Genomic DNA, 15,251 nt, shown 5'->3' with positions numbered 1-15,251 from the left:
CTGCGTTTTAAAGTTACAAATTCAGCTTTTTTTACATTACATAATATCATATGCACTGGAAAATAATGTTTACCTTCTGTGTTGTCTTAACAAGTAACCCGCCTCAAGGTTAAATTCAGAGGTTTTATATATTCTATAGTATGTCATTAAAGTGTTCTAAATGGTATTTGCAAAAACACCCTATATAAAGGGAAGTAGTTTAATCCTAATTATTTGTGGTCACTGATCAGGTACACTGGTAAAACCAAATACATATATGTGTGTATGTACCTATATTTATATATATATCCTATGTTCAGTGAGTTTCCAAGCAATAAATGTTGAATCGGCTTAATAATAATTCTTTGTGGTTTGGATGTTCTTTCAATCCGAGATATATATAAATATATATATATATATATATATATATATATATATATACATATAAAAAAAATATATATATATATCTATATATATATATACTCACAAATCTAATATACCTTATATATAAATATACCGTATATATATATATATATATATATATATATATATATATATATATATATAAATGTTTCCTTCTGTATAGAAGAAAATAAAAGATATATTTTTTTTATTTCTTCAATACAGTCATGCAACATTTTGCACTAGAAGTTATGATTTAAAGCAAGCTGCTTTTGAACTACAATTCCCATCACCCCTGACCTTGTTCTGATTTGTCGATCTACACCATATCATTTATTCTAAGGGTCTCCATGGACTGACTCAGGGTCATGGGGGTTGTGGTTCTTAAACAGCATGAGAGCCCGTACCGTAACAGCACAGCTCAGGTAAATCACTCCAGTATTCAGCTTACAAGAAGCCAAGGTACTTATCCTTTCTGTTCATCTCTATTCATTTCCTTGTGCTGTCAAGACAAGGGGGATGCCGGTGACTGGCCTTCTCTGTTCAGCCTCCCTTGATTGCAATCTGTAGACCCACATTTGCTAGGCTTTTGTGTTAGTAATAGCAGCTCAGCGCTGGGACTCTTTTATTCTGCCGTCACGGTGTCATTTTGTTTCATTACATGGTGTTAGGAGAGAATACAGAATCTCTTGGCATTTTTGGGTTGTATTCAATGTGAACGTGACCGGTTTCAGAAAAATTTCAGATAAATCTGTTTAAATGTTGCTTTGCAATGTAATGATGTGTCTGATAGCCTGACTCCAGCGAGAGATGCTAACACACATCTTCAATACAGCAAACACTGCGCCTGCACACGCATCTTATAACATACAACATACATGTGTCCATTCACTGCGTTTAACCTTTATTATAGGTACATAGAATGTGACGGCAGATAAAAAACGCTCGGCCCATCTAGTCTGCCCATTTTTCCTGATGTAACGAGTTTAATTAGACCTTGGGTCTCTTCTTTAGACTCAAGATAGCTTTATGCCTGTCCCATGCATGTTTAAATTCCCTCACTGTATTAGCCTCTACCACTTCTGCTGGAAGGCTGGTAATGGCAAAGAATTCTGTGGCTAGAATGGAGCTCAAGAATGCAATACTCACAAGCCACTTAGTAAACCCCAAGCGCCATTTAACCCCTTGAGAGATGAACAGGCATGCAAAATACTAAATGCATTGATTAATATTTTGACTTAGTTTCATTATTACGCAGGGTCTCAAATACATAGCTTGTGCGAATGGTTTGTCCCTCTAATGTTTCCTTATCTATACTGGATGTCTCCTTATGTTCATATACATCCTTACTCCTACACATTGCATGTATGGCAGTGGACATGCCTCCTACGCTGCAGAACACTGCATACAGTTAAAATTCAATAGAGAACCAGGCACCCACAAGCATGATCATTAATTTATATACCATGACACTAATTCCCATACATCCTGCTGTGCATATAGGAATGGATGCCCCAAGGTTTAATTATAGGACCTTTAAGTAAACTTATGGTGGAAGACCAAGGCTCCTGCAAGGCTAAGGGTCCTAAGGCACTTAATTAATGGAGGATCAGGCAACCTTGTACCCAATTGCTGTTTCATCCCACATACAATAAGCAGAAGGTTCAACTTAAATTCTGCCCTAGATTTTGCCCCCCCCACACACACACCTGTAAAGGTATGGGGTTTGCATGCAGCCCACCCGAGTATTTACCGTAGGAGAAGTCAGTTTCCTGATGCTCTCCCCCAAGGAGTCCAAATTCACCCTTCTCCTCCTAGTTGCTCTCCTGGGACCAATGACCGGTTCTGGGTGATGCTCTGGTGGCCCTGGGGGGCTCCTGCTCCCATTCCAGCACAGCCTAGCTAATGGGCATTCTGCTTCCTCCTCCGGGCTGGTTTCAAGGTAGTCAGATCCCAGGGAGCTGAAGGACTCTGATGAGATTTTCCTCCTGGACATAATGAGGATCTTGCAAACAGCATTAGATGTAATTATGTGTCAGGCTGGGGACATCGCACCTCACTGTGATCAGGATGAGGAGCTAAGCTTTAGTGTCCTGCCAGGGTCCACCTTCTCATTTATATACAAGCACCTTCCTGTGGCTGTCCTCTGATGAGCCTCTTAGAGCCCTCTGTGCATTCCTTTGTTCTTCTCCTTTCCTCCTTTTGTTCCCTTTATTTTCTGTGCAGCAATGACAATGCAGCCACTCTATGTGAGCGCAAGGCTGCTTCTCTTTCCCTCTGTGCTTTTAAAGCAGATCCACTTCCCTCTCTCATCCTCTCTTCCTCTGTCTGCCTTCTCTCAGGCTGCTGCTGCTGCATTTCTCTACTGCTCTCACCATCACGTGCTTTGTTTGGAGGCTTTCATCCCTATCTCTGTCACTAAATTGGTTGGGGAGGAATGACACACTTTCCCAAGACATGGAAAGGGAAAAAAATCCAATGATCTGCCAAGGAGACATGGAGGGGGGGGGGGAAAGCTTAAAGCTTAAAAATAACATCACTGTGGCTTATGGGAAAATGCTCTTTATAACTCATGTACACAGCCATCTCTAGCCAATGCATGATTCACACACATGACTTAATGGCCTTTGGGTTGTGCAACTTATGCAGTTTCATAAGGCAGCAAGACTGGGGCCATGCTGCCTCTTCTTAGATGTATATTAAAGCTGAAAAAACACATGTTTATCCAGCTCCCTCTTTCCAGGAGGTCATCAAGATCTTCTTATCCCAAAACAGAGCAAATTTCTTATGTCAAGCATGCAAGAGTTGAAGAACACCAAGAACATCATAAAACACCACTTTGATGCTAACAGTGTTCATGCATATATCACTTGTATGAATGGATGGAGGTCATTACTCCACAGGACACCAGTAAAAATACTGAAATCCTCAGAGACCCACACTGCACACACACAAGATGATGAGATGCCTCACTTGTGATGGTCCTCTGGTAAAGTGATGGTCCTCTGGGATGCCAGCCCCTGTTACTATTTGTGCCCAACAGTGTCTGATGATCCTTCCGTAAAGCATGATGATTGTTTTACCTTCAATTAAACTATTTGCATGATGTTTCAGTGATACTGAATGTGTAGCTATGAAAATAATAGAGCGTCCCTCGACTTCATTTACAGATCTGGTCTACTCAGAAAATAGGGACACATGTAACTATTGTCTCGCCGCAGTTATGCTTGCAAAGATATACAGTTACATTTAGAACATGAAACCTCATCAGTGCAGATAAACACAAAAAGAAACATTACACAAAACATAACACAGACATCCCCATACACAATAGAACACAGACACCACCCATTCACATAATAGACAACAAGAGGCGTCATTGTGTGCGCCTGCAGCAGTGGACTACAACTCCCAACATACTCAGACATAGGAAAAGCCTTTAATGACACGTGTCCAACACAAAATACAATCCTTGTCAAATAAGCTCATATGTAATGGAAACCTTGTTGGAGAATTGGAAAGCTTACAATTTGGCGGCAAAAGAACCGTCCAGCCCATCCAGTCGGCTTGATTTTCCGGATGTAAGGATTCGGACCGTAATCAGTCTTTGGTCTTTTCTTAGATTCAGGACAGCTATATGTCTGTCCCATGTATGTTTAAATTCCCTCACTGTATTAACCTCTACCACCTCTGCTGAGAGGCGGTTGAACTTAACTACCAACCTTTCAGTAAAATGAAATATCCTTATAATACATCTAAGCCCCTGACCCTCTAGTTTAAGAATCTCTTGTCCTAATATTTCTCCTGCTGTTCTCACTAAATCACATTAAGTATTTAAATTTTGCTATCACATCTCACCTCTCATTTATTTCGTCCAAGCTATATGCTGGTAAACAATGTAACATTGTATCGAGCCAGAAACAAGATGTGAAAACTTGTTACAGCAGCAAATAAATCAATGTTGTTTTGTGTATAATCTTGCGTTAGGCAGAACGCCCAGATCCAGCGCTGTCAGTGGCATCCGATGAGTGACACATTGTGTAAATGAGTGACACTTGGCTGGTTTGTCATTAGACACACTGTACGCTGGTTATTAGTTGGCATGTGACAGCACTAGCCATTCAAGCTGTTGGACCATGTAGTGTTCTACGCTAGTGTCGGCGAGGGGATTGGTGCACCCTAGTGGCCAAAACTAACATCTGCAAGGGAATTCCAGACCTGTTTAGTCAAAATCCTGCACACCCATCAGCAATATTTCACACAACACAGGGTTCTCTAAGGACGTTTCTAACACACAGACTGTATTCTGCCACAATGACAACCGGCAACCATAGCTGAGCTTGGGAAAATATAAATAGGTCAATCCAACCAGATTATTTTTGATGCAGGTGGAGGTTTACAAATCAGATCCTTATAGTACTTAATAAAAATATTGTAATATTTAGCATATACCGTCCATATTTTTTTTTCAGGGAGTCAAAGCCGGAAATCATAGGTTTTCCTTTCTTCCAATTTCAGAAAAACTGAGGTTTGTGTTTCTGTACTGAGGTATAAAAAGCTATGAGTATAAAAATTTATATTGCTATATTCCTCTCAGAGAAGACGGAGCCGTTAAAATGATGTGATATATTTTAGCGTTCAATATGCCTGGCCACATGCTACATGAGCATAAAAACCTTCACCTGTTTTTACCTTGTCATTGGACACACTATGTTAACCCAAAAGTCTTGGGGGTCACCAAGGTGGGGGTTTTTTTTGGAAAATGTGAGACTAGCATTTGTGTTCTTTTTGATCAGCAGTAGTTTTGGCCTTGTAAATCTCTCATGGATGCCATTTTTGCACAATTTCTGTGGAAACAGGAACACTGACCTTAACGGAGGCAAGTGAGGCCTGCAGTTCTTTACATGTTAGTCTGGGTTCTTTGTGGCCTCCTGGATGAGTAGTCGATGCGCTCTTGGAGGAACTCCACTCCAGGGAAGGTTCACCACTGTTCCAAGTTATCTCCATTTCTAAGTAAAGGCTCTCACTGTGGATGACGAAGCCTTAGAAATGGCTTTGTAACCCTTTCCAGGCCGATAGATGTCAATGACCTTGTTTCTAATCCGTTCTTACATTTTTTTTAGAACGCGGCATCATGTGCTGCTTTTAGCCTAATTTGTTTAGCAAGCTGATTCTATTTCATTGATGTTTAGATTCAACAGGTGCGGCAGTAATCATGCCTGGGGGTGTCAAGTGAAACTGAACCCAGTTATCAATTAAATTGGTTGATGGGCGCAATCACTTTTTTACACCAGGCCAGGTAGGGTTAGATATCTTTTTTTCCTTCTATACCTGAAATCATCATTTTAAAACGTCATTTTGTGTTTGCTTGGGTTATTTTTGTCTTTTAGGTGTGACAAATATTCAAAAATAAAAAAAAATCAGGAATGGGACAAATACTTTTCCACAGTCTGACAGAAGTCTCTTTTTCTATGTCCTATAATAAGGAAATTCATGCACCGATTTGAATGCAGTCAAATATACTTGAATCAATACAACAATAACCAAGACTCAATAAAGAGAAAAGCTGGAGTATTATTTTATGAGAAGCAAATGGGCGACTAAGTTAGCACTTAATATGGAATTCATTTTCAAACATGGATTCTCTAGCACTAATCTCCATAAACTAGCAGACCTTTGCTCTTTGACACATTGTAATTCTCACAGGTCCAGCCTTGTTGGATAATAAGTATTATTTCTGCAGGTGATACGTGTGGAGTGGTCGGATAAAGGCAATCCTCGTTACAGATAAGCGTCTGCTGTCTAACCTATCGCAGGCCAGAAATATAAGCTTACACTGAGACTCTCGCTTCTTCCTTAACCATTTATGGGTCTTCACCTTTTTTTATGGACAATGCTTCTGAGCTTAAGCCTCAATCGCTTCAAATATAATTCAGTGCCCAGGGCAAAGGGAGATAAAGTCCTTGGACAAGGACACAAAAGGACTTGGAGATGAAAATGGTTCTTCTTAGAATTATAAATAAAAAGGTTTGTAATGATATAGAAACCACAGATTAGATTTGTGAGTTAAGATGAATTGTAAGTGAACAATGTCAATAAAGTTTTATTAGAACATAATTATTTAAAAAAGATACATATGTTGAATAAGGGTATAAGAAATACTATGAATTATGATAACCCCTTTTTATGGGACCATCATCAGGGAGGGCACATCCAATACTGGTTTTACTGGTCCCTGCTGGGCTCCCCTGAGTGGATCTCTTCTGGGCATGGATGGGCTGATGGGAGGTGCCTGAGGGCACAGGCTTTTTGTCTGTACTGGGCCCCAAGATTTCTGATGGCAGCCCTGGAGTTGGATATATACATTTAAGAAGAGAAGGGTCAAGTAAAATGAAAGCTTCATGGCCAAAGGTCCACATCAACTTATCGGCATTAACTATTTTACTGGTTGCTTCACTGCCTTCTCTGTCCGTTTTCTGAGCATCACAGAAATACTTAATCTGTTCCGTCATATTATTTTGTATTTACTATTGGGAAATAAATAATCCATTTGTAATTTTCCGTACCAATAGGTGTTTGGAAAAGATAAAACATGTTGGCCTGTTCTTGTACCACCATGACACAGGATTAGACCAACGACTACATTTTCAAGCCGTAGTCATTGTGCACCGAGGCGTCCATCCATAAATTGTATTTCTTGAATCCATTTGAATTAAACAAAAATCTTGAACAGTTTCTTGCAACAGGGAAATGTTCAAAACAACATTAGAAAGGGAAATAAGGCAGTTCGAAACTTTAAATCACTGAAGGTTGGAAATGCATTCTCGTACTGGAATATTTCGTATTGGAAATGCCTTTAATATATGTAAAAAGCTCTATATGGGCCACTAAGTTAGCACAGTCAATGAAACATTTATGACAATCGGAAAGACATAAGCCATAGTTTTCCAAAAGGACAGGTCTATTGATTTTCTTGAAATACTGGATTTTTTGTGGAATTTTGGGTAATTCAAGCACAAAAGTAAACTAAACCACTGGTTAGAGGACCCAGCGGTCAAGAGAAGATTTGTCATGAAGTTACTTTTCTAAAATATAAAAGGAAGACAAAACAGAAATCTAGGTATTTTGTTAAATTGTTTCTGTGCCATTATATACAATTTGTTTACGTTTGTATGTAGCATTGTCCAAAATGTTTTGGAATGTCCCCTTCAGCATACCATGACATTTTGGACACCATTTTGGATATTGTGGCACCAGTTTGGGGAAAACCCTTTTCTATTCCAGCATGACTGTGCCCCAGAGCACAAAGCAAGCTCCATAAAGACATGGCTGGATGAGTTTAGTGTGGAAGAACTTGACCGGCCACACAGAGTCCTGACCTCAACCGCATCAAACACCTTTGGGATGAACTGGAATAGAGATTGCGAGCCAGGCGTCTCGTCCAACATTAGTGCCTGACCTCACAAATGCCCTACTGGATGAATGGGCAAAAATCCCACAGAAACAACCCAAAATCTTGTGGAAATCCTTCGCAGAAGAGTTGAAGCTGTTTAAGCCGCAAGGGGGGGGATCAACTTTGTATTAGAATGCAATGCCATAAGTCTCTGTTGGTGTAATGGTCAGGTGTCCCAATACTTTTGTTCATATAGTGTAAGTCAAACGGGGAACGGCTATATATTAAGAAAGTATCTTAGTAAAGGTTTGTTGGCTAGGAGGAGCTGAAATCTCATTGGGAAAAATATAGTGCTGTCCCACTGATTCACTCCCTAGTTAAGCAAAATAGCAATGTAAAATTAGATAGGACTTGCCAAAATTGGGGTACTTTGACATGGTGGTGGGCCAAGCACTATATAGCCAGATAGTGTTTTGTATACAAGCTTTTGCTCCAGTATGTTTCTTCAATCACTTTATAGTGTTTGTACTGTTCTCACTCTGAAGTATGATTGTATTTCTATTTTATAAAAAATACACAAAAAAAATCAATCGTCAAATTAGGTTCTGTCCCATTTTAAACAAACAAGCCACCACCTCCTTTGATGCACGTTAGATTGCTTTTCCATCCGCGAATCTTGTTCGGTACAATGTGTTTTAAGGCTAATAGCCCAGACTTGGTGAATTTTGTATTCCCCCTATTATTCTAGTGCTAAAACCCTCATATCTACAATAAAGGTATATTCATATATCTCGATACATTCATCCAATCCCAGCTTAATCTGGGAAAGCAAAAAATACAATGCCCTCAATTTCTTAGCTGTAGAAATGAAATGAAAAGGGGGAGGGGGTATCTGATAAGAGAACATACAACTTTCTTTTTCTGGCAAAATAAATCCATTTGTGTGCATTCTGGTCGTCTTTGATATTGTAATAAACATAGCCGTGATTTGCAAATGAAAAAAAAAAATCCATTTATTTTAGATGGTCTCTTCTACCTAAAGGCATGGTAAACAGAGAAGCAAAATCTGCAACAAAAAAAAGCAATTAAAAGTAAACTTGCAATTTCTCATTCTAGATTTCCAGCGTGGATGGATTTATTTGATTACGCAGACTCAATTTTAAATATATAAATATATGATGTCATAATTAGCACACCACGACAAATTAATGGCGTAAATTAATGGCACTATATAAATAAAAGATAATAATAATAATATAATATATATTATAATAAGTACGTTCCCTGATGCCCCAACTTTAAGGAGAAAAAAAAACAATACAGTCCATCGTGACATTCACAGCTTGTTAAGTTGTAGCCTAATGGGGGTTTTTTTCAAGTCCTTTCAGCTCCTGAAAGCAAAATTTCCATTTCAACAATCTCCATTTAGTTTAAATTGAAGTATTGTGTGTGAATTTTAACACATTGCGCTATGCTGGATCGCTTGCAAAAGTGCTAGTAAAAGGTACGTGGCAGATGCGAATGTACCTGAGGACCAGTCCAGACCTGTTAATTGCACTCTAGTAAATTAAGTAAATATTCTTTGAACAACCTCCCAGCAGAAGTGGTAGAGGCCAATACAGTGAAGGAATTTAAACATGCATGGAATAGGGATAAATCTATCCTGAATCCAAGACTGAGGACTGATTAAGGCAGGCATGTCCAAAGTCCGGCCCGCGGGCCAATTGCGGCCCGCGTTCCGGACTGATACGGCCCCCCAAGTGAGCACCGGGACTTGGCGTCATCAGCCGGCGCAGGGAGAAGGAAAGCGCGAGATTTGGGCATCCACCGGGTACTTACCAAGCCGGAGGTTCCCACGAAGCCACCAATCTCTAGGGGAGGGGCGAGTGAAGAAGCCGCCTCCCCTGGGCCGGTCTTCAGGGCTGCGCCGAGGTAGGTGCAAGATCGTGATCTCCCCCAACTAGCCCTGATCAGCAGGGCTGGTTGGGGAGATCACGACCTCCCTCTAACTAGCCCGACATTAGGGAACTCGAGGTCTGGCACTTCAGACCTCGGCTTCCCTGCTCTCTAATCACTACGCGCCGGCTATTGATGCCGAGCGCAGGGATGACGTCATCAATTGCCGGCGCGTAGTGATGAGGGAGCAGGGAAGCTGAGGTCTGAAGTGCCAGACCTCGCGCTCCCACAGCTGGATGGAAGAAAGAAGACAGAAGATAAGGTAAGAGATGGGGAGAAAGGGGTGTGAGTGCAGTGTATGTATATTGGTGTGATATGGTCAGTGTATTTGTAAGCTGGTGTGTGTATGTATGTGTATATATATATATATATATATATATATATATATATATATATATATATGTGTGTGTGTGTATATATATATATATATATATATATATATGTGAGTTTGTGTGTATATGTGTGTATATATATATATATATATATATATACATATACATGTGTGTAAAGGCAGGGGTGTGTGGTGAGGGCAGTGTATAAATGTGTATGTATGGACAGGCATATGTGCAGGGCCGGACTGGGACTGAAAAGCAGCCCTGGAAAAATTTGGAGACCAGCCCCATATAGTTTATCTCACGGTCGCGCTCTTTAACCACACGCACCCCTTATACATACCCGACTCACACTATTCGCCATTCTTTTTATCTCATTATTTGTATTAAAATGCCAGAAAGCAAAAGTTTTAAAAGGCCCTAATAAATGAAATACATTACACATAAAGGGATCAAAACATTTGCTACAGCGAACATTTTAGATGAAAAAGTTCAGTGGAACAAAACAGTGATCACATTATTCTTCACGATATTCTGGTAAGAAACTTTTGTTTCTTTATTAATTCATGAAGACTATTTTTTTCATATTTAATATAAGCTATGATTGAGACATGTTTGGTTTTTTTTCCTTTTATTTGCCAACCTACCCCCGAGTTATGCACATCTGCCCCCAGGCTTGCCACTCTGCCCCCCTGATATGCCTTCTAACCCCCTATATGCCACTCTGCCTCCAGAAATGCCTTATACCCCCTATATGCCACTCTGTCCCATGATATGCCTTTTAACCCCCTGTATGCCACTCTGCCATATAGGGGTCAAAAGGCATATCATGGGACAGAGCGGCATATAGGGGGTATAAGGCATTCCTGGAGGCAGAGTGGCAAAAAGGGGGTTAAAAGGCATATCATGGGGCACTCTGCCTCCAGAAAAGCCTTATGCCCTCCTATATGCCACTCTGCCTCCCCGATATGCTTTATACCCTCCTATATGCCACTCTGCCCCATGATATGCCTTTTAATCCCTTATATGCCACTCTGCCTCCCTGATATGCTTCAATCCTCCTATATGCCCATCTGCCCCGTGATATGCCTTTTAACCCCCCCTTTTGCCACTATACCTCCAGATATGCCTTTTGACCTCCTCTATGTCACTCTGCATCCAGAAATGCCTTATACCCCTATATGCCACTCTGTCTCATGATATGCCTTCTAACCTCCTATATGCCACTCTGCCATATAGGGGGTTAAAAGGCATATCATGGGACAGAGTGGCATATAGGGGGGTATAAGGCATTTCTGGAGGCAGAGTGGCATAAAGGGGGTTAAAAGGCATATCATGGGGCACTCTGCCTCCAGAAAAGCCTTATGCCCCCCTATATGCCACTCTGTCCCATGATATGCCTTTTAACCCCCATATGCCACTCTGCCTCCCTGATATGCCTCAACCCTCTTATATGCCCCTCTGCCCCGTGATATACCTTTAACCCCCTTTTTGCCACTATACCTCCAGATATGCCTTTTGACCTCCTATGTGTCACTCTGCAACCAGAAATGCCTTATACCCCTATATGCCACTCTGTCCCATGATATGCCTTTTAACCCCCTATATGGCAGAGTGGCATATAGGGGGTTAGAAGGCATATCATGGGACAGAGTGGCATATATGGGTATAAGGCATTTCTGGAGGCAGAGTGGCATAAAGGGGGTTAAAAGGCATATCATGGGGCACTCTACCTCCAAAAAAGCCTTATGCCCCCTATATGCCACTCTGTCCCATCATATGCCTTTTAATCCCCTATATGTCACTCTGCATCCAGAAATGCCTTATACCCATATATATGCCACTCTGGCATATAGGGGGTTAAAAGGCATGTCATGGGACAGAGTGGCATATATAGGGGTAAAAGGCATTTCTGGAGGCAGAGTGGCATATAGGGGGATACACTTACATACACACACATGCTGAAAACACATTCAAAAAAATATTATACATTTTGTACAAAAAAATACATTACTTTACTCACCTTCTACTTTTCTTCACTGACCTGACATCCGGTGCTGCAGCAGTCCGGTGCTGCAGAGTGCGAGGGGGCGGAGCTTCCACCTCACGCTGCTCCCATCACTATGCAGCCATCGGACTGCTGGGAATGTAATCTGAACGGCCGGTGCGTGCTGATGCCCCCGGCCGGAGCTACTTTAACACTTTTTTTTTTATTTATATGGTAAGCAGGATCGGCTCGCCATATAAAGTAAAAAAAAAAGTATTAAAGCAGAGCCGGCCGGCGGCATCAGCACGCACCGGCCGTTCAGATTACATTCCCAGCAATCTGACAGCCGCATAGTGATGGGAGCAGCGTGAGGGGTGAAAGGTCAGTGCGAGGGGGCGGAGCTTTCACCCCTCACGCTGCTCCCATCACTAGGCGGCCATCGCACACGGCTGCTGGGTGCCGATGCGGTCGGCCGGCGATACTGTAATACATTTTTAAAATTTAATATGGCAAGCCGGACCAGCTTGCCATATTAAATTAAGAAAAAAGTATTATAGTAGCGCCGGCCGCATCAGCACCCAGCGGCCGCTCAGATTAGATTTCGGGCAGCCTGGGGGGCAATTGCCCCTGGTCCCAGCCCACGGACCTTCCGGCCCACCGGGAAATTTCCCGGTATCCCGGTGGGCCAGTCCGGCCCTGCATATGTGTAGATATATACATATATATATATATACATACATATATATATATATACACACACATATATATATACACACACATATATATATACACACACATATATATATATACACATATATATATACACATATATATATATATATATATACACATATATATATACACATATATATATATATATATACACATATATATATATATATATATACACATATATATATATATATATACACACACATATATATATATATATATATATATATATATATATATATTATATATATATGTGTGTGTGTGTGTGTAAGGGCAGTGCATGTATGTATATGTCAGCAAATCACCGGTAAGGTACATTGCTTGCCGTGATTGGCTGGTTGTTGTATGCTGGGTAGAGGGGTAGTCTTATACCGCGAGTATAGTCCAAACTCTATATTTGAACTGTAAAAGTTGGGGGTCGTCTTATACGCCCAGTCGTCTTATACGCCGGAATATACGGTAACTTTAAACAGGGTTCGTGTTTGACTGTAGACGAGGGTTGAAATCTAACCCTCCCCTACACAATTTCTTCATCAGATGCCCTTGTGGCTGTGTGTGCCGGCGCAGGGAGAAGGAAAGCCCAAATCTTGCGATCTCGGACGTCGCTAGATTTGGGCTTTCCTTCTCCCTGCGCCGGCACACACAGCCACAAGGGCATCTGATGAAGAAATTTTAGGCAGTGGCGGAACTACCGGGGTCGCGACTGCGACCGGGCCCTGGAGTTCTGCCAGTCAGGGGGGCCCAAGGGGTGCTGAGCGGTTGCTGTAAACCACCGCTCGGCACCTCTTGGGCCCCCCTGACTGACAGAAATCCAGGACTCCTCTGCTCGCTGCTGCCGCCGCCGCCTGCCTCTGCGCTGCCCAGAGTGCAGTGTTGGAAGCGTGAGGCGTTTGTCTCACAAACGTCTCACGCTCCCAACACAGGAGTTGACGGTAAGTGACCTACAAAGGGGAGTAGGGAGGGAGTGGGTAGATCGTGAGAAGGGGGGTAGGGAGGGAGAGGGTAGATCGTTAGAAGGGGGGTAGGGAGGGAGAGGGTAGATTGTGAGAAGGATGGGTAGGGAGGAAGAGGGGAGATTGTGAGAAGGGGGGTAGGGAGGGAGAGGGGAGATTGTGAGAAGGGGGGGTAGGGAGGGAGAGGGGAGATTGTGAGAAGGGGGTAGGGAGGGAGAGGGGAGATTGTGAGAAGGGGGTAGGGAGGGAGAGGGGAGATTGTGAGAAGGGGGGTAGCGAGGGAGAGGGGAGATTGTGAGAAGGGGGGGTAGGGAGGGGAGATAGTGAGGAAGGGATAGATGTGGTATGTCGTTTTCAATAAACTTTGCATAAAATAGTTAATTTGCATTTAATTTTAATGGTTCAGAAAATGTCAGGCAAAATGGTCGGCCCTCGCACATGTTCACTTCATCAAATCTGGCACTCTTTGAAAAAAGTTTGGACATGCCTGGATTAAGGTCTTTACATCAGGAAAAATGGGCTAATTAGATGGGCCGAATGGTTTATTTGTGCTAAGTAAGCACATGGTAAATATAGAAATCCATAGGTACTCAGATATGTGCATTCCTATGCCTTTCTATAATCAGATACACAGATAAACTGAAATATTTAGCCTCACAATGTCTTTCATGATGCAGCACAGTTTTAAACAATATTAATAAATTTGCCCTTATATATATAAGAAGCGATACTGGCGCACAGTTTTAGAAACGGTCTGATTGTCAGGTCAACCCCTCAAATGTTCATGCTGATGTCATCACTTTTTTCCGTTTCTCTTCTGATACAACTTATTTTAAAGCATTGTACCAATAATCCCAAATCATTAATCACAATGTGGAGGATTAACTGTCTTGTCTCAACTGCACTGCAAATTCACATACGGTTAATCATAAATGTGGGCAACCAGGAGGAGTGTAGATAAATGAAGCAGCCTCCCAACAGATGTGGTAGAGGCTAATACACATACCTGGTAGGTCCCCTGACGTCAGTGGGAGGTCCCCTGACATCAGTGGGAGGTCCCGTTGATGTCAGTGGGAGGTCCCGCTGACATCGGGGGCGTTTCCGCTGATGGTAGCAGGAAACACCCCCATTTAATGGGAAAATGGGCGGGGGTCAAGACCCCGCTCCCACGACCCGGAGGATTTGGGTCTTGACCCGGAGAACCGGAGAAGAGGTGCTTCACCCGGCAATCTCCGGGTCAAACCCGGAGAGTTCCCAGGTATGCTAGTACAGTGAAAGAATGTAAACTTGTTTGGAATAGGCATAAAGCTATAGTGAATCTAAGCGAAGGATTGATAAGGGTCCCTATGTCATGAAAAATGGGCAGACTAGACTGAATTGTTCTTATCTGCCGTCAATGTTTCCATATAGAAAATGCCCCATTTTGCCATAGGGGGTAGACTTCTGTGACTTCTATGATTTCAGCCATGCAACACAGAAGAGTCTTGTTTCTTCTCTCTTTATTGTTGGTTTTTTGT

General features: G+C 41.9%; 1 protein-coding gene across 1 annotated transcript in view; it reads right to left on the bottom strand.

Moving 5' to 3' along the window:
- The window catches only part of GUCY1A2 (guanylate cyclase 1 soluble subunit alpha 2), an 81,688-nt gene extending 78,882 nt beyond the window's left edge, over positions 1-2,806 (bottom strand). Inside the window, exon 1 of the mRNA XM_053456471.1 lies at positions 2,135-2,806. Within this exon, the coding sequence (XP_053312446.1) occupies positions 2,135-2,377 (243 nt within the window). The 5' untranslated portion in view covers positions 2,378-2,806. The remainder of the gene's footprint in view (positions 1-2,134) is intronic.
- Positions 2,807-15,251: the final 12,445 nt, after the last annotated feature.

The sequence above is a fragment of the Spea bombifrons genome, chromosome 2 (genome assembly GCF_027358695.1).
Source record: "Spea bombifrons isolate aSpeBom1 chromosome 2, aSpeBom1.2.pri, whole genome shotgun sequence".
Classification (NCBI taxonomy): Eukaryota; Metazoa; Chordata; class Amphibia; order Anura; family Pelobatidae; genus Spea; species Spea bombifrons.
This window is presented reverse-complemented; position numbering and strand designations above follow the sequence as displayed.